The sequence below is a fragment of the Hetaerina americana genome, unplaced genomic scaffold (assembly GCF_022747635.1).
Source record: "Hetaerina americana unplaced genomic scaffold, ioHetAmer1.1.p SCAF_11, whole genome shotgun sequence".
NCBI lineage: Eukaryota > Metazoa > Arthropoda > Insecta > Odonata > Calopterygidae > Hetaerina > Hetaerina americana.
Genome location: NW_027286181.1, coordinates 18,132,712 through 18,159,271, shown reverse-complemented (window position 1 = coordinate 18,159,271; position 26,560 = coordinate 18,132,712). Strand labels below are relative to the sequence as shown.

Here is a 26,560-nt window from a genome sequence, read left to right as displayed (position 1 = left end):
TGGTATCAACCTACATGTATATCAATGAAGTAGGTCTTAAATACAATGTTATTGCATTGAGAGTATAAACAGTTTTCTCTCTCTCACAATATTCATAAACTGTGTAAAATTATTAAAGTGCCACAATTAAATATTTTTCATTTCCTACAGAAATATTGGAGATAATCGAATACCTCTAAATATATGTAATCTATGGCTTTCATGCCTCATGACTTTTTTCTTTAAATTTAGGACAAGATAAAGAGACATTTGGAATATAAATGCAATGCTTTTTAAGGACTGGATAGTTAGATAGGTGAAAATTTGAAATGCATTAAACAGGATAAGTGAAATTTACTCACACAACACTTTTCAAGAGCATTCGATATAAACTGAAATGGAAACTGTGCCATAGACAGATTTAAGAGTAACCAACTACATCAAAAAATGCCAATAACTTAAAAAAATGTTGACATCAAAAACTACAAGCAAGCTTTTTTTTTAAGAGGTGTACCTAGGGAATTGTAATTAGTACTTATACATTCATGGTAGATAGGCAGTAGACATTTTCAAGCCATTAAGTCACACCACTAACAGGATAACAGTCTGAATTCCATTTCAGTGAGTGTAGTTGAATCAAGGTCATCTGATTAATGTATAAAAATATTGGTGAGTCATAAACAGAGGGACACTGTTTTCTACCTGAATGTAAAAGCATTTTGTGCTGAATAGAATTTCTGATAATGACAATTATCACTAAGTGATGATTAAAGTTGAAATAATTTGCCATTTTCATTTAACAGTAGGCATATAGGTACCCACTTACATTCAACTAATATCTTAACCACAAGAAAAGGATGCATGCAACAAGAATTTCCTTCAGGCACTGGAAAAAACACTGATACTACAGATAATTATTCTCAAAATTTGCATTGGTTAGTAATGGTATAACTGCTCTTTTTCTGCAGTTTCTCATACCTCCCTGACTATAAAACCACGAGGGAGAAAGTAATTAACGAATGACAGTAACTGGTGATAAAGAAAAATGTATAGTGGCCACGTGAATAAATAACAGTGAGGAAAACATTGAAAATTCAATGAATATACAGCTAACATTTTGTTTCCATGAACAGGTTTACCTCTTTGAGGTCTAAAAAGAAAAAAAATACAATATGTACACTCCATTCCCACTAGAAATTCAATTATAAATTGCAATGGTTCTCCAGAAATTTGAAAAAAAAACTCCACTACTTTATCAATAGCTGCTCGAAAAATCTGTTCATGTGAACAGTTCAATGAAGTCCAACAAAGAGGCAAATCGATGACATCTACGCCCCACTCTGCCATGGACACGAGGGTGCAGAAAGAAAAGAGTTGCGACTAAATGGGGAACACTGAATGGGAATCCACATGCTTGGGGGATCCCATTGGGTCAAGGCAGCATACTTGTGGGGGTGCATCCCTCTCATTGAAATGGCTGAGCCAAAGAGGGGCAATGACAGATTGTTCTTCGAAGGGATACCACCATGTGTTGACACGCCTTCACACTAGGGATCTCTCATTGTAGCATTGACATCGCATGCATGTCTCTCTCCTTTCCTTGTTGTCTTCTGTCTGTGAACTTAAATGTTTTAGGTAGTGGCCATGAGTTTTGTCGCCATCCGGTGTGTGTGGTTCATCAGGAGGTACTCGGGTGGGACGACGAATGCCAGCGAGGGTGGCGTTGACGAGGAAGTGGAGGATGAGGAGGAGGATGAGGGGGAGGAGAAAGAGGGTGCAGAGAGGGATGAGGGCGAGGATGAGGGGTGTGGGGGTGGCAGAACAAAGGGAGAGTGGGGCAGGGGTGCCTCCAGGCTTCCTCCACCACCCTCTGTCTTGACCCCATGGGGTGGCACCATCGACTGGGCCCTGTGGGCGACATGGTGGTGCTGCTGGTGGCCGGAGGGGTAGTAGGGGGCATGGTGATGATGGTGGTGGTGGTGCTGAGGGTGGTGGGCATGGTTTGCCTGAATGGATCCCGCTGTTGAGGGTGACTTGCTGCTGGCAACACCTGACGAACCCATTCCCCTCATCTGCGACTGGTGTGGGGAGCTGTGCAGTCCATGCGTGAGATGATGAACCTCCTGACGGTGTGCGGATGAATCTTGCATACCTTGGAGGTAATTGCAATTCAAAATTATTGAAAAAATATCGTTAATGCATGCCAAAACAACATTTCTCCAGATTTCATGGGGATTAATATAGCAAAAGCCCATAATATTGGGATCTGACCCTATTAGAATATGCATTACACTAGTATATAGAATAAAATCATACATTATATGCATTTATATTTGAAAAATAGGGTTCAGGCCGAGAGAGGAGCAAAATTAAAGAAACATCCACCTCTTCTACCAGTAATAAGGGTAGCCCTTTTTGCTGCCATCGCAAGTAAACATTATGAATAAATACATGTGGTATCAGATGCCATCACCACATGGAAAAGTTTAATTTTTGGAGATGAAAACATACAAGTTTTTTCGCAAATTCCAGGGGAAATTTGTTTGATGAAAATGGATTCTGTGGGAATATTATGTTTTTATCTTCCATGACTCTTGAATGAAGAAAGAAGTACCTTAGTGATACACATTACAGCTAAATAATGTTTTAAATATTTAGTAATTTTCACTTTTAAATTTTCAAATGACAAATATTGATCAAATAATTAATAATTTTCATTTGTTTAAAGCTGTATATGACGATTTTATAAATTTGCACTATTGCATCTGATTATTGAAGAGGTGAGTTTAAAATCCAAATGAGATATATGGGGAGGTAATGGGAATGGGAATTAAACCTATTTGGTACAGAGTTTGTACCATTGGGGTCCCTGTATGCCTAATCCTTACCTTCTAGGATACTGCTTTTTCTAGGGATTTAAGTACGATTGCTTTTCCTTCTGCATATCACAGCTACTTTCACTACCTTTTGTCTAGATTGTTTTAGTTGATTTTCCCTCTATTCTAAGCCTATTTCATAGCTTACAGTCTGAGGGGCTTTGATATATCTTGGCTTAGATATAGCTTTGATATAATTTGTTTTTTGACTACTATGAAGTAAAATAATTCTGATTTGGGATAGATACCATTAAAAAAATTATAATTTTAAGCTTCTAGCCACTAACATGTGAAAAAAATTATTTCAGGTTTTACGGGAGCATCATAATTAATATTGCCATGAATGTTGAACACTTGTCCTTGGTTAACTGGTGATGGCGTTGGGCATTCTGGTAGGTGAGAGGTGCTATTTTGGTAAGTGGCTTTGGCTGGACAATCTACACAATAAATCATCACTATAACACCTTTCTCAAGGTGTGATATTTCGCAGTCTGAAAAACTTTCAATCAGCTTTTTTGAGAAGTTCTAATAACAATTTAAAAGGATCTTTGCTCACAATTATGTTAAATGTCCATTGCTATATAGGTATTGTTGATTTGCTACTCATAAAATAATGAAATCAGAGGTTTACTTACTCAAAAATAATGAAAACAGTTACCTTCAATGAAATACATTATAAAAATAGTTTTCTTAGGTGAATAGGAATGTTATTTGTGAAAGTGCAAATACAGCATTTGCTGTAACTTCAGCTATTAAACTCATTTTTTGATTTCACAAAACATATTTAAATTTTTCAACAAAATATTATACAACAATCAAGAAGAGTTAGTTTAAATCTGAGTTATCTTTTCTGTATTATTATCAATGATTAATATAACAATTTTTGATTTTAATGAAAATTTGAAATTAGTTTTAATGCCATTACAATACACAAATATTATTTTATCTAATTCATTCCTGTACCAATTTCTTTTGAGTCTCAGAAAATCGGAATGATAGGTATCGGATGGAAATCAATATAAATAAAACAAAAGTTATGAGGTTTTAGGGAATAAAGAAGGCTAAGTTCGACATTAAAATTGGCATGAACTAGAAGAGGTAGAACAATTTATCTATCTTGGAAGTATTTTGAACCAAGATGATCAAAGTAGTGTGGACTTTAGAAGAAGATTTTCACTGGGCAAATAAGCTTTAACAAAGAGGAGGGAACTGGTGATATTGGGCATTGATTAAGGATATGAAGAAAGGATCAAGGAAACTTTGATAAGGACGATATTTGTACACCACAGACAACTGGTTGGTGAAGCAGGTTGATATACGAGGGTCATCCGGAAAGTAGTACCCGTTCGTGCCGCATGAAGTGCTGACGACGCGAGTAGCCGCTGGACGAGGTCAGATAGCTTCAGTGGCTTGTCTGCCTTCTCTGAGCCAAGTTGCGTGACGCTAGCATTGCCTGTGTTGTTTCTGTGATTGTTTACAATGTTTAAAAAAATTGAGAACGCCGCCAGTTGTGAAGTGAGGGCAGTGATTAAATTCCTCAATGCAAGAAACGTTCGCCCATGTGATATTCATCGCCAATTAAAGGAGGTGTATGGAGACAATGTAATGGACGAGTCGTCTGTTCGGCGGTGGTGTCGCAACTTCAACATGGGGAGGGGGAACACACACGACGATGAGCGTTCGGAGAGACCGTCTGTCATTACAGACCAACTGGTGAGCTCAGTTGACGAATTCGTGAGGAACGATCGGCGCGTCACAATTGATGACATCTGTGAGCATTTTCCCAATGTTTCTCGAACAATTGTTCATGAAATTGTTAAACACCATCTGCATTATGCAAAAATTTGTGCAAGATGGGTCCCTCGCGTATCTCAATGAGCTGGCGGCGAAGGACTATGCAGCAGGAATACAGAAACTTGTCACACGTTATGACAAATGCCTTAATTTGCTTGGAGATTATGTTGAGAAGTAGTTTAAAGTATCCTCTTTCAAATAAAATTTTTTATGTTTGTTAATATTTACTTTTGTGTCTTTATTTCACGAACGGGTACTACTTTCCGGATGACCCTCGTACATAGATTGGAGGGTTTTGAGATGTGTGAGTGGGGAAGGATATAAAAAGTGAAATTGATAGAAAGGAAAACAATTGATGAAGTGCCTATGCATGGTGGGGGAGGAGAAGGGGTCATTGGGAGAAATCATCAGGAGGCAAGAAAAGTGCATGCAGAGCATTTTGGAAGGTGATGGCATGTTGAAGACTCGAAGATAGAGGTGAGAATGTTAGGCAGGTTAGATAGCGAGAGGAAAAGTATAAGCATTAGGGATGGAATGAAGGGAGGAAGAATGCCAAATTGAAGAACATTTATTTTTATGTGTGGTGCCAGAATGTCTTTTTGGATGAGGTAAGGTTATTGGAGGTTAAGTAAGATAGGTAGGGCTGTGGGGTTTTTATCCATCCAAAACCTACCTTAAATAGTAGGGGTAATAATAATAATAATAATCTTTATTTGCCCAGAAGACACTGACACAGTGTAATAGATACATCAGATAAGTGTATAGGACACGTCATATGTACATATAGATGTTAAACAATGATGAAATTCAGAAAAGCATGACACAATAATAATTTTTTGCATAAAATATATTCCATATTCAGTATGGTTATTTTTTCTCCATGAATTCCATTACAGAATAAAACTGTCCTTTCCTTAAAAATGATATTAATTTCTTTTTGAACAGGACTGGATCCTTTACGTACTTAAAATCGTAAGGGAGCCTGTTCAGTGCAAGGAGGCCCATTGATTTAGGCCCCAGGGATGTATTTAAAGTCCTGCAATAAGTTTGATGCAGGTCTCTGCAGGCTCTGGTTTGGTGACAATGAACGTTGTCATTTGTCATATAATTGGATATATTACTTTTAGCAAAAATGCATACGACATAAATGTAAATACATGGAACAGTCAGAATATTTAACCTTTTGAAGAAGGAAAGACAAGGTGCATTGTAGGGAGCATTGCATATTAATCGTATTAAACATTTTTGAGCTTTAAAAATAGAATCAGAATGAGGGGAAGAACCCCAGAACAGAATACTATAGATAATTAAAGAATAAAATTCTCCGTAATAAATTGAAAGTAAGATATCAAGGCTTACAGATTTCCTAATACTTCTAATAAGAAAGAAAATGGAATTTAACCTGCTACGAAGATTGCATATGTGTTCATCCCATGATACATTTTTATTTATAACAACTCCCAAAAACTTGGATCTAGAAATTTGGGGTACACACGTTCCCCCTAGGTCAATGGCCAATGAAGCAGGGGCTTTATTTTTATTAGAGAAGTATATGAGTCCAGACTTGTCAGGGTTGAGTTTCAGAGAATTTTGTGAACACCATTCACAAAGAAGTTCGGAAACTCTAGCTGCTGTCAAGGTCAAGTTGTTTAACGATGGTGCTGATACAATTACGTTAGTGTCATCAGCATATAAAATTGGCTCGGCTCCTGGAACTGACTGCAGAACTTTTGGTAAGTCATTAATGTAAAGTAAAACTAGGATAGGGCCCAAGACAGCCTTGGGGTACACCTAATGTAACTTCTTTACTAGGAGAAGTAAAATTAGTACCGTTCTTTAACAAAATAACCTGTTGGTGCCTTGCGCTGAGGTAAGATTTGATCCAGTTATAAGGGATACCTCTGATGCCATAGTGTCCTAATTTGGACAAGAGTAACTGATGATTAACTAGGTCAAAAGCCTTGGAAAAATCGAAGAATAGTCCCAAGGTTTCAATTCTATTATCAAGATTTGAAAGTATTAGGTTTACGAGGTGATAGGTGGCTGTAGATGTAGATCTGCATTTCCTAAAACCATTCTGTGAGCCAGACAAGAGATTAAAAGATTCAAGAAATGATGTAAGTCGATTATGGAAGACCTTTTCAAATAGTTTCCCTATCTGGTTTAATAAAGATATTGGACGGTAAGAATTCATATCCTGCTCACTACCTTTCCCTTTATAAAGTGGTACAACTTTGGCAATTTTAATGGCATCAGGAAAAACACCAAGTTGTAGGGATTTATTAATTAGGAAGAGTATCTGTTCCTTGATAGAATTAATTGATTTTTTTATCACAATCCCTGGGATACCATCTGTACCAGGACTACTTTTGTTAGGGAATTTTTTAATGATGTTCATCAGTTCCAGTTCAGTACAAGGAAGCAGGTACAATGAATTAGACAGGCTTGGGATTAGAGGATAATTAACAGGAATTGGAGTATTTGTAGTAGTCTGGTGGGACAAGTAGAAGTCATTTAAGTTGGATGCCATTTGAGAGTAATCAGAAATAACATTACCGGTGGAGTCCTGTAATTTGAAATAATGATGATTATTGATGGAACACTTAACTTCCTTTATAATCTTCCAAATTTCTTTAGATTTGTTATCGGCATTGAGAATTCTACAGTTGTTAAATGTTTTTTTAGCCAGTTGTAACTTTTGACGGTATGTTTTTTTCAGTGTTCTATACTCCAAGCAGTCTATCGAGTTACATTTATTTTTATAAGAGATAGCTAACTCCTTCATTTTTTTCGAGAGGCATCGTATTTCATCGGTAACCCAATGGTTTCTAGTATTTAAGGACAAGTTTCTAGTTTTGTGGGAGACCAATGGAAAACAAATGTCAAAGTAATATTGATATGAAGAATAAAAATACTCAAATGAGTCATTGTAGGATCTGAGTTGGTATAGATCAGACCAATCATGGGACTTCAACATATAATTGAAGATAATAAAGTTTTGCTCTGTAAACTGCCTTTTATAAATTTTTTTACAGTGACTAGGAGAAGAAATTAAAATCTTGCATAGAAGAGGATAGTGATCTGATATGTGGGATTTGATTACTTCAGTATTTACTTTTCCCAAATCAATGTTTGTTAAGATATTATCTATAATAGTAGAGGAAAGGCCGTTTACCCTAGTGGGTTCGGTATTAGTAACACAAATGTTGAAAGAGGTGAGGATATCTAAGAATTCCTGTTTGGCTTTGGAATTACTTGCGAAATCACAATTAAAGTCCCCAGTTATAATTAAATTAGGTTTTGGTATAGCATCATGAATTAGCTCTAATAGTTTAGCAAGTTTGTTAAGAAAAACACTAAAATCACTCGAGGGAGAACGATAGATAGATAATAAATGATATGCGACATTATTTACACTGAGACCCACGACACAGGACTCGAAGGACAACTCTTCATTGAGAAAATCCTGTGAGAAACAGGTCGGGAAAAGGCGCACACACTGTGAAACTAGAACCAATACACCTCCATTTCTATGCTTTGAACGGCAAAATACATCGGCGATGGAATATCCAGGTAGATTTAAAAATTTCAAATCACTTAATTTCAACCAATGTTCATTAATACAAGGGACACAAATGATTAAAGTATTACAATGAATAAAACATTCTTGAACTAAACTGAATTTGCTTATTTGGAAGGGTAGGAGAAGAAAAGTGATAACGTTTATCTCCCCAACTCCCAAACTCAATTTGCTGTTCAAATTGCTGTTTGGCCATGCCTCCCACACAGGCAAGTACAGCCTATCCAGTTCTTTTTTATTTATTTTTTGACTGATTTTTTCTGGGCATGCTAAAAAAGTACACCAAAACGATGATTGGATTTTATGAAAACTCTCTTAAAGTTCACCAGAAAAATGGTTCCAATCTTTGATACTCCTACTTAAAAATAAACACTCAGGCCCCAAATGATCTTAATGTTGTTTTAACAGTGTGATTATTTCTACTGATATAACTTGGTTCCTCAACTTGTTCATTTCAGTATCCAGAAATAACCTTGATAATAAAACTCGGAGACTGTTGCCTTCTAGTCTTATGTTAATCCCATCCTAATAGTTTTAATATCTCAGTCATGCTATTGGTCTTCCTATGCCGGCCTAAAACTTACTTGGCAGCCTTTCTTTGTGACTTTGTTTTTTTTAATTAACCATCTCATGAGTATCATCAGGTGGACTAGGGTACCCGCGCAGTAAGCTACTGTGTGTCTACTGAGTTATTCTGAATGGACTCGACCGCGAGCACGGATGGTGTTCCTTACCCGAAGCCTTGCGCTCGTGTGCCGAGGGAGCATCCTCTCGGTGTTCTCCCCCGCCGACGCCCGACGCCGTTCCGTCTCTCGGCGAGGCCTTCGCCTCATCGCAGTCCGCCTCCGCCTCCTTGCTCCCCCCCTTGGGCCCCCCCTCGAGGCTCTGGGACAGGTCGGCACCGGCGGAGGTGGCGGGGGCGGCGCCCGGAGCACCGCCCCCGGCGTTGTTCCCCTTTGGTTTCCTCTTCCGCGTCTGGATGCCGTCCTTACGCATGGCCAGGGGGCGGTTGACGCCGTGGAGCTTGAAGTAGAGGCCGCACGCGTTGCACACGGGCTCCCCCTCCGAGTTGCGCCGCCACAGCGTGGTGGTGCGCGTGCCGCAGTTGGTGCAGCACAGCCCCAGTCTCCTAGTCGCAGTCTGGAGAGGAAGAGAGAACACGTGCGTCAAAACAGTGCCACTCAAAAGGCCGGTATTAATAGCCGTCTCTCAAGCTTTGACGTTCATGACATTTTTCCATTTAAAATAAAATTAAGCACATTTCACAACGAAAAAAACATATAACTTGCCATCATGAGGTTCTGAGGACAAAAAACATCAGTCCTATGATATTTTAAGGCCACAATTTATTTTTCACTACCGAGGATTTTTCTGCCGTACAGTATCATCATGTATTGTTTAAAGACACAATTGGTGCTTGGTGCTGTTTCCGATAGAGGCTGGCGCACTTAATATAACGCAAAGTTTGAAACTAGGAAGACCTTTTTCCATCGTGGGTTCAGAGGACAGGATATACTGCTATTCCACATTCAGAATTTATTTTCACGGTACTGAAACCATAGTCATGAAAAATAAGTTCTGAATGAGGAACAGTAATGTTTCTTGTCCTCTGTACCTTCATTGGAATGGATAAATTCTACCACAAATTCGAAGAAACTGCGGGAGATGCCGCAACAGTAACTTTTTAACGGAGTCAGCCGCTAATATGCATGTCAATGGAAAAGGCGAATGATTTTTATACTCTGAAATTGTTGCACTGAAATTCTACCATGTTAAACCGTGGAACTGGTTGTTTATATATCAGGCATCCGTTGGCAACTTACATATAAACAGTTCATGCATCACGCCACCTTCCCGTAACCAAGTAAACAAATGCTACGATAATTATACATAACAAATGTTACGACGATTGATTTGATTGCCATTTCAAGCATTGTCACAAACTCAAGCTTTAAGGACAAAGTTATTGAGTCAAGTCCCAAGATTTGCATATGCTTCATAGCTGCAGGAATGAAGTCTCGAGTATTGGCAGAAGATGGCTATATTTTGTCCTTCGAAACTAAACTGAAGACCGGCTCTGTTCAAGCCAAAGTCAATATCGTATTCAGGATTCGCACCATTCTGCCTTAAGCTACAATACTTGAGGCTCGAGACAAAAGATCTATTATAGAACGTCCGTAAAGAAGGTCACGTTAACGCAAAAAAATGATCGCTTTTACCAAGACAGCCTATATCAAGACTATGCAACGTAGTTCAGAAAAGGTCGCCTTTAGAAACTCGGACGGTCTTTATGAAGACGGTTCACGACGTAGAAAACTGACCAGGCTAATTCCACGCGTACCCAACCAGCCCCATGGTGGCATAATGTCGCGCGACATTCATTTTACAATACCGACCTCTGATATAAGTTAAATGTCGAGGCGGAGAAGATGCATTAGTCTTGACGATAATTTTCGGTTATATCGAGAAATATCAACCACAAAGGCGAGAAATTTCACTCAGAAGAAATCATTCACCTGTACCCCTCGATGACAGCCCTAGCAGCCTAGTAGCAGATCTAGAGAACCTCTAAAAAGAAAGTTGACATTTTCATATGCGAAAAAATAATTTCTTGGACAAAATTTTGGATCGAAAATACTTCCGAGATAGATAAACCGTTGCCCCGGCCCTATATTTTATGACCTCATACTTCAAAGTTTAACATACTCTACCTCATTCTCTAAAACTTCATATCTTTGTAATGTTTACATCAATTCTAATAATTTCCTATAAAACTGACTTTATAATGCACTCAGCAATGACTGTAACCACTTGGCTGACTAGCTAACTAAAGCTAGACAATCAAAAACCTATCTGATTGTATAAATTCTACGCCGGCTTTCATTCATATCTCCAACTCGTGATAATTACACAGGAAGTGAATTTGGATTAACATAAATTAAATTTGTGATGCCTGCTGAATTCCCATATTTAATCGCCACCCGGTTCGCAAAAAATATCACTTATCAGGTGATATAAAATATTTTTGATCCGGAGATACGATAATTTAAAAATCTACATTAATTTTGGGCCAAAACAAGTGATATTGCGAACGTGTAGTTCCGGATATTCCAATTTGCAACAAATTAAAAATTACCATGACAATCTTTCCTACTTCCTCCACACATTCGAAAACAATACAAACTAAATTAAAAATAAAATAGATTTGAGTAATCATTAAATTATTTCAGATTATAAAACTTATTTTTAGAATATGCAACAGAGAGGAAATTGACGTCCGTTGCAAAGCGTTCAATAAAATGAATATAACAAGGATAATTAATACATGACAAGTAATCAAAGAATCCTGTTTCCACAACAAAGTCTAATAATTAAAATCAACATAGTAAACACAGAAAATATCCCAGTAAACAAACCATCATTGCGGGTTCATAATAGTAAAGCAAATAACCTTAGTAATAACAGTGGGCCCACTTGGTAGGAATGAAAGCGTGTCTATTGCGTCAGGATATCGTACAAGTCTCTTTGAGGGCTTAATCAGCGGCCTGTTCATGCCGTTCATCTTGTGGTAAAGTCCGCAGGCGTTGCAGAGGTAGTGGCCGGTGCCGTCGCGACGCCACAGGGGCGTCGAAATGGCGCCACAGTTGACACACTCGCGACCTTCTGAAAACGGGTAGTCGGCCATCTGCGTCTCTGTTGGGGAGAGAGGAGGAGAGATGTAAGTACCAACCGCTATGCTCGTTTAAAAGGACGCCGACTGACATTAATTTTTAGCGGGAAGTTATAAAGACTTGTACCCCTTATCTTATAGTTGATACATCAAAGAACGGGTTATAATGTTAATTAAATTATATTAATATGCGAGTTTCTCATTTAAGTATTTCCGGAGATTGTTTCAATTTTTCACCATCCATCCTGGGAGGGCTAAATGGATCAAATCAATTGATTATAGTGTTCATGTCGCGGTAGTCCAGTGGGTAGAGCGTTGGACTGCGGACCTGAGGGTCCCGGGTTCGATTCCCGGGCAAGGCACTCTGGGCACCTACAGCTCCACCCAAGCTGAAGTGATATTTCCGGGTACCAGGTCTTCCTGGGGAACCAAAACCGGCACAGGGAAAGGAACTGGCCCTCCTACCCTGATGTGTGAATTTTCACACGCCGTATAGGGCTTAGTACATCACCTACTAAACCGACCTTCGGGTTGATTACCGTATTTATGTTTTCTATACTTCAACTCATCCAACCCAGGATATATTTATTTATGCCATATGCTTCTAGCTTTGTAAGTAGTTGATTATGAGGTACTTTTTCAAAATCTTTCTTAAAATCTAGAAAAACCGCGTCCGCTGGAACATTGCTATCTCCCGAAATTGGAATATCGTGAATAAAAAGCGCAAGTTGTGTCTCGCTGGATCTATCTTTTCGGAAACCGTTATGATTTTCATTAACAACTCATGACCATAGAGGTGTCTCACGATCGAACTAGGAACTATATGTTCCATAACCTTGCATGAAATGGATGTGAGGGAAATTTGTCTGTCATTGCTTGGTTCCTCTGTGTCTCCGTTTTTTAAATATTGATGTTACGTTAGCCGTTTTCCAATTTCTGGGAACTTTGTGATCAACTAGCGACTTTTTAAATATGATTTCTAGATAAATTGCAATTCCCGACGCTAGTTCCTTAAATATGCTAGCGGGAATTTGATCGGGCCCGGAGGAATTATTAGGCTTAATTGCAAAGGCACATATTTTGACAGTGCTATTAGCGTTATTCAACGATTTTCACTCAAAGTGGCAGCAGAATTGTTATTTCCATACAAGCGGTAACTGGGGCTCCGGGTCCGCCTTCCTTTGAAATTGGTTGTCTCACCTCTTTGATGATTTCAATCATCTTCTAGCTAAAATATGGGATAGAACAGACTTCGTGAACCTCCTATAACATTACGTAAGCCTCGGATAACCATTTGTTCACGGGAAAGCAACATTTCAATTACACGTCACGCGTCACACCTCCATAGTTACCGTAGACGAAAAAACGTGTTTCCACTTGCAACGCCTGCCACTGACGTCGTATTGGAGTAAAATAAATGCAAGTGGAACCAAATATAGATTAATGTTTAAGCTATCAATATAAAATAAAAGAAATGCATAAGAAAGCAAGCGAATAAACAAAACATGGCCACTTTGTCTTGAGCAGTCCTCGTAGAACGTAATATTCAATGAATTTTGTGTGATTAAAAATAGTGATGCCTCAATTCCGCTAAAACTGCACCACTTTTGAAAAAAACGCAAAAATTTGTTAACAGCGATGCGATATACAAAAAATTACGGTCTGTAATGCGAACCGATAAAAATTTTAATTAAGATTTCAAGTATGTTACAAAACTTTTCATTGGAAACTTTTTTTTTTCATAGAATACCATTCCTGGTGAAATTCCACACATGAACGTCATAAGAGTACGTTGGTTAGATTAAAAAAATTTGAAACAGAATGACTGATGAAGCTACAACTGTGATAATACCAATTTTTTCCTTCTACGCACATCGGCGGTCTTTGTAGGAACTCATGCGTCAAATTTCATCCGTAATTCTTTCAGGCATTCAAAAATCGATTCAGCCACTTTGATATACATATATATGTATAGATTGTGTTATAACTGCCCAGCGGTCGTACTTCTTCCTAGTATCATGGCAAAATGGCGGTAAGCGTAGAAATAAAAAAAAAATATTTCCCGAACAGATGGCGGAACGTTTATACGAAGACGTGACTTTTATTTTCCTCTAAATGCTTCCGTTTTTGCCCGGTGAATCAGGCATTCGTACAAAGCCAAGCAGCACTTTCACACCAAATGAAATTAGTCTCCGCGGAGTATTAAATCACGATCGTAAATTCACAGCTCGATGGCCGGTTCTTCACATCATTTTAGCACCGCGGCAACATCACTTGAATATTTGAGCTACTGGTCTCAAAGCACGTGACCATGACACGCCACCTTTTTTTTGGACTTAAACGATAAAAACACCATTACCTCTAACTATTTTCTAAGGGGCTATATTCATCCGGTATTTGGATGTGCCGCAATCCAGTGTCTCTTTCCTAAGACCTTTTTCAGCTCTGTCCTTTCCCAAGACTTGTCTTATGCCAGTTTCTCTTTCGTGTGATACACGAAATATACAATTTTCGTGATGTTTACCTCCAAAATGGCCGTCAAGGGAAATGAAATAAATTGCATTATTACTTTAAACTTAACGTAATATTTGCACGAATTTTTAGACCTCATTTCTCCCGTGGTGTCACACGATGGCCGGTCAGTCTGTGACCACTTACCTTCGGCATTCTTCGTATGCACGCTCGAATATGTAGTCGTATTCGCAACATTTGATTGCATTCGACATCACCAAGCCTTGCAAATACGAATAGCGTGCAGCAGCGCCACTTCACTTTTCTACATCTAGGTGCTTTTTAACTTCGTTGCCCAAATTAATCAACATCGTTTGAACTAAAACGGAAAGGTTGGCTATTTTCTTATGATTACAACTATTATATAATTGAAGATGGCTCACGGTAGCGCAGGGGTAGAGCTTTGGACTACTGAAGAGAGGGCCTGGTTCCGATTCCCGATTCTCTCTGGGCATCCTCAGCTCCACCCAATCTATGTGATTTTGATCACCAGTGATGAAGTTGCCCAAATAATCAGGTTCATTTTCAATACGTCGCAAAATTTAACTTGAAATTTCCGCTCGGTTAGTCTTTTGGTCGTCTGACAACACCTTGGGCACGAGCTTGGTGCACACTTTCCTCATCGCCAAATCCTCAGTAACAATGCGAAACACAAGAGTATACGACAAGTTCAGTTCATTGGCAAGCATCTTGATAATTAATCGACGGTCAGAGTCCAGCAATTGTAGTACACGAACCACTTTGTTGTCGGTGTTGCTGGTTGACGGCCACTAGAACGTTGTTCGTCGTGAACCTCTTCCCGGCCCTCCTTAAAGGCCTTCAACCACCTCGAAACTTCTGAGTGGGACAGGGAAGAGTCCCCGTAAGCCCGATGAATCATGTTTTTAGTATCCTTAAGAGATTTTTTCCGTTTGGCACAGAACTTAATCGCGTAACGTTGCTCGGTCGTCGATTCCATTTTTTTCTTGACACGGTAAGGGTTTACAATAACTGACGTCCTGCCGCTTCCACAGCTTGGAGAGCACTGAGACCGGTTTCGAGGCAAAGCTTAACGTCCTTCCCACCCAATCCAAGTAGTTTAATCCCACTCCAACCAATAGGAGTGATGCAGAAAATTCAATTGAATTACTTTCGGAACGCACCCTGTACATGCCATCAATTCAGTCAAAGATCAAGAGGTTCAAACTGTAGTTGTCCATTCCTGGGTGCTCGAGTCAATCTTAACGGCCGAATACATATTTGAACGTAACTCATTTCTAAATGTTGTCTCAAAATGTCTTATGGTATTCCTTAATAGGAAAGGAATGAAAATGAAGACGCACGATACATAATACATTTTTGTGCACAACTGATTTTAAGGGGAATTAAAAACTGAGAGTGTTATATTAAAATAAATGAATCTTTACACCTTCTCCAATATTTATACGAACTAAAATATTCACGATATAAACCGTCGTTATAAAAAAATAATGTTTTATTTTTCAGGCAGGAAAAATAGGATGCAGGCGATACTGAGAGGTAATGGAAGTAGCAGAGGGGAGATTGTTGGAAAAGCGAAGCAGAGGGAGAAACAGGGAACATATCATCAAATGCCTGGCGTATCCTCACCAACGGCCGTTCTTCAAAAAAATACCCGTAAATCAATCAATTTGGCTGGGTGACAAGGCCTATTTTTCCAATTAATATTACTGTTAACATATGTTTACTCGTATTTAATCACAAACGCTATGCGAAGTTGTTAGCTAAAGCTGATTTACAAATAATTGGAGAGGGCACTTCATAACTCGCAATAAAAATCGTCGTAAGAAAAGGATTGTAATAAGGACAGGGATACTTGGTAAAGTTTGGCTACACCTAATCTGGAACCAATAAAAATTGGACTCCAACGTTGTGGATTAAAGACTTTCAACTAAACAATTCCGATTAAAAGTTCCCCGTATATTATCTTATATTTTTATGGGAGAGGTGTTGAAAAATGTTAAAACTGACAAATTTTCACGGAATTCTCATAATAATAGAAATTATTAGGTTGGAAGACCGAGATCTAAAGTTTATTGCGCAATTAGGGATGGATGGGGTAGCTTGGTAGGGGCAGGATTTTCAGGGAACCGGGGAAGGCTGGATGGGGACTCACCGTCGGAATTAGCCAACTCTTAAGACGGTAAGGGTTCACACAATTTAACGCCACATCCAACGGACCCTAGTAGGTCACTTGAAGTGCTCTCCACATGAAATACAAGTAGGGATCGGGATACCCATGGAAAAAATTTGCGTCGCCTGGATTCGAGCCCGGACCCTCGAGTTGGGAAGTCAATACGTACACTAGCCACCCCTGCAAGCCAATTATCACAGAATTACATTCACCTATATCTGCACAATATCGGTAAGCTGCCAAAAGGGCGTGTAGCAGGGGGTGTTAGAGCACCCGTCATACAAGACATACTTGTGATTAAAGAAATACAGTTATTTACTTACATATGCATAATTGGATAATACCTACGACTCATTCTGTCATTCTTATAAAATAGACTCCCTAGATCGGAAAATTGTTTCTGAGCACGGCTTAGGCGTTATCAATCGGAATAGATCCCCCAAGGGTGTAGGGATTGAGGGATTCTCTTCCTTTGAGCGATACCGGAACGCGGGAGAACACCCCGTTCTATCCCGGTCAATCCTCAATTTAAACTCTGCTTAAAGTCGACCGATAAGATGTGGAAAGCCGATGGGTAGGGGGTGGGGGTGGGGGTGGGTGCGGGGTTAGACTGGACGCATACAGCTCCTCCGTCAGACAGCCATTAAAATGCGGGGTAGGTGGGAAGGGGTGGAAGAGGGTGGGGAGGAAAGGGATCTCCATGAATCTTGAGAGAGTATGGGGTGTGGGATATAAGACGCCAGTCAGGGGTGGGGGTGAGAGGATTGAGGGGATTGGGCAGAGCGCTGGCGCCCCTCCGTCCTCGCGCTATCCAAGACCCCCTCTCACTCACAAAACATGAAACCCCATCTAATACGAATTGTATGTACGAGTTCATTGCCGGTGGGGAAGGGGGGGGTTGAGTGAATATTAAAACACCCCCACTATAAAAATAATGACCTACCAAACTACCTTTTATTCCTTTATATCCTGTTCGCCTACCAACTTTCACAGGACTAACCCTTCGTGAGTTTTTCTCGTGATTGAGGCGGGTCATCATCCAGGGGAAAAATTATGTTGATTGGTAGGGAAACAATTTTCAATTTATGACCTTCACTTATGTGTATGTCACATGTGTGCATTGACTGCAATATCAAACATTCGCTTACTGCTCCATAATTATCTGCAAGCATGTTTTTTGGCCATACCAGTTACCGATAATATTAGCCTTGGAAACTATGGGGGAAAAGAAAGCATGTAGGACGGGGGGGGGAAGAAAATATATGGAATTGATGAAGAGTTTATGGTATACGTATATTTACGGAAGTGTGTGTGACGTTATAGTGCTAGGTGAGGCTTGGCAGTATAGCGTTGACTTAGTTTGTGTGTCCATCCAAGACCTATCTTAACTGGTAGATTGTCTACCAATAACGGCATTCTACCTTGCCAGGTAGGTTTTGTATAAACACATTAACCACTGCTGAATGCATTAGGAAATTAGGTCGTGAATTATTCGGCTTTCACTTGTTCGAAAACCGTAAACCATATTCAAAATTGAAATATTGATTAACTAACCGTGCCAATCCAACGTCTACCCCTTTTCTAAGCATTCCATTTCGGCAAAGTTAGTTTTTAATGTAAAATATATTTTAGAGTCATAAAATTATTTCAGTTTTTGGCTTATCTCAGTAGAAGGGGTGGGGTTGGTGGTCACAGGGGTGGGTAAGTTAAGGTGTTCAGACAACTCAGCCTGTTTGCGACATATGAGAGGGATTCCTTACCGGGGCCTCCGTGGAATATCCCTGTGAGGAATCGCAAAAAGGCCCCTGTTTATGACCCCTGAGTTTTGTTAATGGCGTTGAGTTAATGTTCCATTAAGGATCACATACTAGAGCTCGTGTGTCCTTTCTATGAGAATATGAATCTGTGGTTTAGGGGAGCCCATCCCTGGGATGGGATCCTCGTCCCTTTAATCACACCGTAGAAACGATGAAATATTTTTGCAAACATTAAATTGAAAAATTTAATAATATAAGAAATAAAATATAAAATAAAATAAGAAAATTACCTTAAAGGGAATCGAACCATTGACTATCAGGTTATCAATCTTTTTCCTTAGCCCCCCTACCATACGTTTGGTGATTGATGGATGGCAAATTTAAAGGAAATGGTGTAAAACACAAATACTGGAATATTTGGAGTCTAAAAAAGACAACATTTGAAATGAAAAAAAACGGCTGGAGTAATGAAATACCACTGAAAGGGTTGTTCGAAGATCTTCCTAAGGAGTGAACACTACTCCCGCGACTCTTATACATGGGGGAAGGGGTCTATGCCCAATTACACATGTGTCATGCGCCACAGGAACCTTTCAGAAAGTGGCAAAACGCTGAATATATTTTTAAAGAAAATAATAATATACTAGGTATTCCTTATTTTGGAATTTGAAACTATTTTTATTCAGTGCTATGTGGCATCTTGCATTGATTTAATTCCTATGCTCAATATTTTTTCGTACCGAAAACCTTTTTGAACTACATTCCTATACATACGGCTGTATTCATCGATTACCTTTCCAAACAAATTTTAAGACCAAATGTACATCCACTAACCTAACTGTACATTTATACACTGGATCTATATGGCAGGTGGTGTCCTAACACCCCCGCCACACGCCCTTGCGGCGGCTTGCAGGGTATTGAGTAGATGTAGTTACATTAATATTATAATTATCTACCGGTTAAGGTAGGTTTTTTGATGGACACAAGTTAAAAGCTACCAAATGGTACAGCGACAATTTCCTTGGCTCTACTAACAAAACACAATACAATATTTAGCTTTTCGATTAGCCCCTCTCCAATTTCACATACGTCCTCCCTTAATTGCGTCTTACATGCCTATCCCATTCCATGCTATTATCCCGTACCTCGCCAGCCTGACGTTCTCTCCTATTATCACAGCCTTCAACATCCCATCGCCAAATGCTCTACATCCATCTTTCAAGCCTCCTTTTGATTTGTCCCAACAATTCTCTCTCCTCCCCCACCATAACTAGTACTTCCTCATTTGTTTTCCTTTCTGTCCACTTCACCTTCTCCATCATTCTTCACACCCACATTTCAGAAGCCTCCAATTTACGTCAACCATCTTGCTACAATGACCAAGTTTCCGCGCCGTACATAACTACGCTCTAGATCAAAGTTTTTCACTTGTCATTTCTTAACATCCTTACTCGACCTTCCCTCCTATTTGTGAAAGCTTCTTTGCCTGTTCTCCTTATGCCCCTACTAGTTTGACAGTATTGGGTCAAAACACTTCCAAGATAAGTAAACTGCTCCTTCTGTTCTAATTCATGAACTCCTGTTTTAATATTGAAATTAGCGCTTTTCTTTCTCTGAAACCGCATAACTTTTGCTTGCTTAACATTTATTCCCATCCTATCTCATACATACCTCAATGACTTTCCAGTGCGCTCAGCAATGTTTGCAACCCCTTGGGTACCTGGTATACTAAGGCTTGATCACCCGCAAAGCCTAACGGATATTTTAGATTCCCCAACGATTTTCATTCACTCTATATCCAATTCTTCCCATGCCTCTTCGAACATTTCCTCCATTTGTTCGTTGATAGACATGCATGTACACATATGAATACACAATTTTCGCATCTTATATGTGGACTAAAAATGTTCAGTTCTAACAATATCAAATAAGTATACATCTCCCTACTTAAGGAGGAAGCGCCATGGTTGAGCGCTACCACAGATCCCTTCGTATCCTCCTTTGAGTGGGTCCGCTCCAGACCCGTCGGGGCAAAGGATTTATTGGGGGCGGACCTAAGGGATGTGTTAGCGCGGAAATTCATTTAGACGTACCAGGGTTATTTGGGGCGTGCGCCAGGGGCTCCAAACAGACGCCCCCCCCTCTTCCTTGGCACAGGGAGAGGTACGTAAGATAAAGGAGTTATAAAAGGTGTCGGCCGATATCTCCACGGGGACTAATGGAAGGAGGAGGGCCTTTTGGTCAGACTGGAGATAGTGAACCTTTAAGGACCTACCAGCCGACGTCTGGACGTGTTCGAGAGCCGAGTGATGGAAAGGGGACTGGGGTGCCTGGGGGCCGCTGCCGATGGAGGGGGGGAGGCGAGAGGTGGGAGATGATTCATGGCCCCTGGGCACGCGTCTGTTAACCCCTAACTCGTCTCCCTCTCGAGCCTACACGGGAAAACCTTTCATGCACACAAGAATGTTAAAACTGGGCACTCGAACGAGGATAAAAAAAAGAAACTAGATGAAATCGCCTAGTGACGTAAGTTGTAAGAGTACCAGTCTCTAAATGCATCAATATTCACTCATGTATACATATTTCACGCACGCAAACGCACCCATCACAGACTCACACACTCTGCCACATGCCCTTCTGGAAGCTTGCGGGGCCTTTTATAGAGGTACAAGATACAGACAATAATCCGATCAACACGATGCAATAAATGGTGCGTTCGAGTCAACTTTTACATTTTATTTTCCAGATGAAGAAAGTATGAGTGGTTACTTTTAATTTTGTTATGATTGTTTATCGTTCGAGGGAAGGAGTAATTGAATCTGCCAGTGAAGGAGTCCATTTCCCTTTAGTTGATCCCGCTTGTCCAACCTGACAATGTAATGCTGGACCATTATAATTCCCACGGTGTCTTCAGTAGATTCCAGTGTTCTGTACCTCACTAACTGCCTCAGTCTTGCTTGCTGACTCCTGAGGCGAAGGAGACGCATAATGGTACAGCAGCGTCCGTCAAACGCCCGTCCCTCTCTAGGCTAAGTTTTAACTACGTTCGATCACTTCGACGCGAGTGGTGCGTCGCTGAATTGTAAAAAACCCTTTAAATGCATCGCACGACTATTACTCTGTCTGCTACGTTCACTCCTCATTATTATTTATGCTAATCTACCGTTTAAGGTAGGTTTTGGATGGAAATACAAATTGAGGCTAAATTTCAAAGAGTAACCTAACTAGACAAAACCTGAAATCCGACAGCACAATAAACCCTTCTTCAGTTTCGCATGTTCTCCGCCACCTTAGATTCCGTCAAATATGCCTAGTCTTTTTCATCCCCTACCTCTTCCGAATAACACTCTCCGCTCCATATAAATATCTCCAATATCACCCGTAATTGAGGATTTTAAACGAAGCTCAAAGAGGCATTCCAATAACGCAACACGTTGTAGAAAAAAATGACACGTATTTGCAAGCATTAGATTCATTATTCTTACTACAGAACGAATACGACAAAGGACAAAAGAAAACCAACTAGCAGTATTTACAATTAACAAATATTAACTTCCTTTTCACCCTTAAATGTTCACATTTGCTTCCATTAAGGTACATTAAAATTATTGGCTAAATTTCCTCACTTCAGTTATTTATCACTGATTTCAATATAACGCGGCACTACTATATCATCATCAAGGTCCAGATCACATGAGCAGTCTAATGTGTGTAGGTGTAATGACGGGGGAGAGTTGAGGGTTTTTGAGTCTGAGAGCTGAGGTTTGGGAGGGGGGAGGGGTTAGAAAAACGGGTTAAGGCACGTCAGCTTCAAATACAAACTTACGTTCTGAAAAACATGCGTGGGAACGAGCAAACAAAGACAAATGTATAAAAGGTCCGACTAACCCACTATGTTCGGTTAAATAAATTAAATTTGGAAATTTTCCTATGGGTTTTAATAAATTTTAATGAGCGCAACGAAGAAGTGACACGCGTAGACATTCACATTCTACTTAAGTTATTCTAAATGAAAGATCGGTTATCTCAATTCTGAGTTATCAATCAAGATTTAAAAAAATGAAGTTAAATGGTATGCGTTCAAAAACCTCAAACCAGGGTCATACATGTATGTGTCTAGAATGTATGCATGTATATGTACTCCAGCAACTCTCTGAAATGCATTATCTCCCGACATATTCAACGTAAAAAGCCTCTAATTAAGTAATTACTCTAACCTTGGTACAGCGAATGTTTTGAAATAATTCATCTTCCGACATAGTCGAAGTAGATGTTTCATTTTGCCAATATTAGTGTTACATATCTCAGCGATGATTAGATAAAGTATGCCTCGCTCGAAACGGAATAAATATATTTTCAAAAAGAGAGATAAAGCAATCAACGAACAAGGTCCACCTTTGTACATCAATACGTATGTTATTACACGAGGACTACATTGCCAAGTAAATTGGCAATAAAATTTTTACGAGTCTGCAGATTGTCACCGGCGCAACGAGAATCGGGGAAAGGTGAAAACGTTCGTAATGTTGACATTCAGTGACTAAAATGGCACTCCGGACTGAAAAAGCGACTTAACACTATCAGAGCTTAAGTGCTCTCAAGCCACTGAATGCCAAATTGAGGAACATTTTCGTGGTACTGTTTTAGCCGTTACTCGGTGGAGTTTTTCCATTGTACAGATTACAGAAACACTGCAGGTCAACCATTAATATTTATTGACGACCATGGTTACAACACCGTGTGATATCATCAAGCGCTGAAACCTGATTATACCACACTGTTGAAAACATGGTCGTCAATAAATATTAATTTTGGAATCGCTGTGTTTCTGCTTTCTGAAACTTTTCTTATCTACCAAATTATCCCGCAAAGGTGCCTACCTATATACCAACAAATATTACAATTGGTACAAAGTTGTCGAAGGGTATTTTACCGTAAGTGGCACCACCGGGTGCCCTCTGGTGCAGGGACTGGAACCCCTCATACGCCCTCCAGGAGGTCATCGAGGTCATCACATTCTGGGCGTAGGCGGCTGCCGCGGCGGCCGCCGGGTACGACGGCAGGAGATTACCGGCCGACGCGGAGTGGTGATGGTGGTGGTGTGGATGGTGCGGGTGGTGGTGCCCTGGGTGGTGGTATCCGTGAACACCCGCCGCAGACGTGGAGGCGTTGACTGGCGCTGCCGGGTGCTGGAGCCCCTGCTGCGAGGCAGCCACGAAGCTCTACGGGCGGAAGGAAGTGGAAGAGACATGCTTGAGGAGACCTCCGCAATAGGGACGACACAGCGGAACACCATTTACGTACATTTCCGCCGACGTACATACCAGTCTTGACTTCACAATTATTATTATTATAACCTTTACTTAAATTTATTATTTCAATGTGACGCTCGTTAGAATATTAATAACATTATAATATTAATCATAATTAGTGCACCATCATTTAAGGTTGGTTTTGGATGGACACAATCTAAACATTATTACGTTTCTTAGTCTCGCCTACCATGACACAACCTGATATCCGCCACTACAATGCGATAATCCCCTCTTCATCTCCGCATACTTTCATCCTCCCTTCATTCCGTTCCACGACCCTATCTTATTCGTACCAGATACTTCGTTTGCCCAACGTTTTCCCCTCTATCATTCTTCAACATCCTATTGCCAATCAATACGCTTTACATCCACTTGTTCTGACTCGTTAAAATTTCTCTTAGCAATGCTCTTTCCTTCCCCGCCATAAGCAGCACTACCTCATTTGTTTTCCTCTCTCGCCACTTCAGTTTTTTCATCCTTCTCCAAATCCAAATTTCTAAAACCTTTAATCTACACTTCTAATCTAGCCTCGATACTCCAAGTAAACCCGCTGTTCAAATCCAGGCTCAATATCAAAATTTCCAATTCTTTTTTCTTAACATTTTTATTCAGCGTCCTTGGGATACACTCCATCCTCCTTGAGAATACTTCTTTTCCAAACTATATCGCTCATCGGAACAATATTCTCAGGCATATTCTTTTTCAACCTTCCTCGTCTACCTAACGTTCTCCCTTCTATGCATCCCAGCCTTCAGGATCCAATTGCCAATCATAGTGCTCTCCATCCATCTTTCCTGCCTCCTTTGGATTTCTCCCGACAATCATCCCCCACGATTGTTAATACTTCTTTTCATACATAAGGGTAAATGGTGTGGCTCCTAAATATTTTGGCAACCCAGTCCTGTATTGAATGCTGTTTCATACCCAATTTTATTCTATTGATTTCATTTACATAAAATCTTCAACAAAGATGTAAAACTCAGGGAACCTTAAGAAGGACTTGTGGAAATGTCTCACAAACATGTAAACTTACTCTCTCTGATTAAAATGTTCCATCTCACCTTATGCAATGATTCTTCTTCCGATTACATCACATTCGTACAGTTTTATCGTACAAGCCCCTTCCGATCCTAAAACTATCAATAGCATCGTATTCGACCATATTCGCCAACGCCAACTTCCATTCTAACCCCTTTCTCTCTCTCCAATCATTCATGCTTCCATTGCTGGAGTGGTTTGGAGGGTGCCTTTCTCTCCTGCCTCACCTGGTGGTGATGATGGTGGTGCTGGGAGCCCAGGGCGAGGTGGCCGGAGGCGGCGGCGGTGGAGTAGTGGTCTTCCCGGGAGGTGGCCGATGCGGCGGACGAGGAGGGGGGCGGTGCGGAGGCGGGGAAACGGTGTGAGGCGAACGCCTGGTGCAGGCCCCCGGCCGAGGATCCGTAATCCGCCGCCGAAGATTGCCCCGAGGAGGGCGCCGGCGCCGGGTTTTGCCCCCACGAGTACGGCTGCGGGTGGTGCACGTGGTGGTGGGCGGGGGGGTTGGAATGGGACGGGGCGGAGCTCGAGTCGGCCCCGCCCCCACCCGCCGCTCCGCCCCCGATGCCCAGCACCGCCCTCGTAGTGGGCACGTAGACAGGGCCTCCGATGAAACCCCCTTCCTGGTAGGAAGTCGTATTTCCCTGGAACATGGCGGAGCTGCTGGTTGGGAAGGAGAGGAAGGGAATAAAATTAGTAGGCTTTCTTTTATTTGCTTTAAATTTGTTTATTCCAGCATACCAATCACCAGATAGCAGTGTTGAAGTGATCAGAGAAGCAAGCAATGCATGAGGAACTGATAGACAGTAAACAGAACCGTATGCTGAATTGTAACAGTTAATAAATACAGTTCTCAAGCAAAAAAAACCCTTTATGTTTGACCAACTGAAACTATGCAAAACCTAAATAAATCTGAAGTTAAAAATTTAACTAATCACTTAAAAAATGAAACCACTAGGCAAGAATGAATGCAATTGACAAATAATCTATTTGTGAATCGAAAAAAACCTTGACAATATGCTTGTACAAACGATTATTGGAAAACAAACAATTAAATGGATGGATGAGATATTTTAAATTACCCAGTTAGTTCAAAAACCGCATGACTTGTTTTGAACTACAAAAATCCGGAAGGGCTTTGATTTAACAGGTATATCTACCAATAGATTGCATCTGACATCATAAAGAGTCATATCCGATACATTGAGTTCCACGGGCCAATAGATCCATGCAGCTTACGTTACTTGTTGTAAATAGTTCGATGTCGTTTGCAGGCATAGAAAATAAAAAATTCCGAAATATCTTACCAATTAAATAGGTTGGTACATCATCTCATACGCTGCGAAAAGTTAAAATATGAGGCGTTTTGAATTTGTTGCTTCAAGTTATAATTAAAAAAACACTATTTCTAAGTTAATAAGCACTTTTAATGCAAAGATTCAGTAACGATTTCTTTTGCCCTTCAACGCCAGGGGATATTTTAAAATACAAAAATCGTTAATTGAAATTAAACTTGACAAATCAAAATCTGCCCCGAGGTGATTTTCAAATGCTCTCCTCACGTCTTGAGATTTGAAAAAATACATGAGATAGGGACTCAGGGATAATACAGACGAATCATGGAATATATAGATGTCATTGAAGATTTTCGTTTCATAAGAACGTAAGACTTACTAGGAGACAATTTATTAGTACATGTCTGTTATTTATCTGATTATTGGATTTTAATAACTGTCACAGATATTTGTATTCCACAACTTATATTCGAATGGATCTAAGTGATAAATGTATTTTGGAGAGGTTTATTCGATAAAAAGTATGGTATAAAACTCATCACATGTAATTAATGTACTCCATTCTACAATACTTGTAGAATGGAGTACATTAA

The 26,560-nt window shown here is 40.1% G+C and overlaps 1 protein-coding gene across 1 annotated transcript; it reads right to left on the bottom strand.

Moving 5' to 3' along the window:
• Nucleotides 1–1,610: 1,610 nt before the first annotated feature.
• Nucleotides 1,611–25,325, bottom strand: LOC139701093 (transcription factor GATA-4-like). Its single transcript, XM_071599669.1, has 6 exons — nt 24,903–25,325; nt 23,224–23,544; nt 20,598–20,754; nt 11,747–11,922; nt 8,964–9,369; nt 1,611–2,131 (listed from the first exon to the last, which is right to left on the bottom strand). The coding sequence occupies exons 1-6, from the start codon at nt 25,323–25,325 to the stop codon at nt 1,611–1,613; spliced, it is 2,004 nt and encodes a 667-aa protein (XP_071455770.1).
• Between the last annotated feature and the right edge of the window lie 1,235 nt (nt 25,326–26,560).

Excerpts from the sequence above, each read along its gene's own strand:
- LOC139701093 (XM_071599669.1), bottom strand. The coding sequence starts at position 25,325 with ATGTTCCAGGGAAATACGACTTCCTACCAGGAAGGGGGTTTCATCGGA. Across the intron at positions 11,923-20,597 it reads ACACGTCCAGACGTCGGCTG|AGACGCAGATGGCCGACTAC; the intron begins GTAGGTCCTTAA and ends TCTCCCCAACAG. Across the intron at positions 2,132-8,963 it reads ACACGAGCGCAAGGCTTCGG|GTATGCAAGATTCATCCGCA; the intron begins GTAAGGAACACC and ends ATTACCTCCAAG.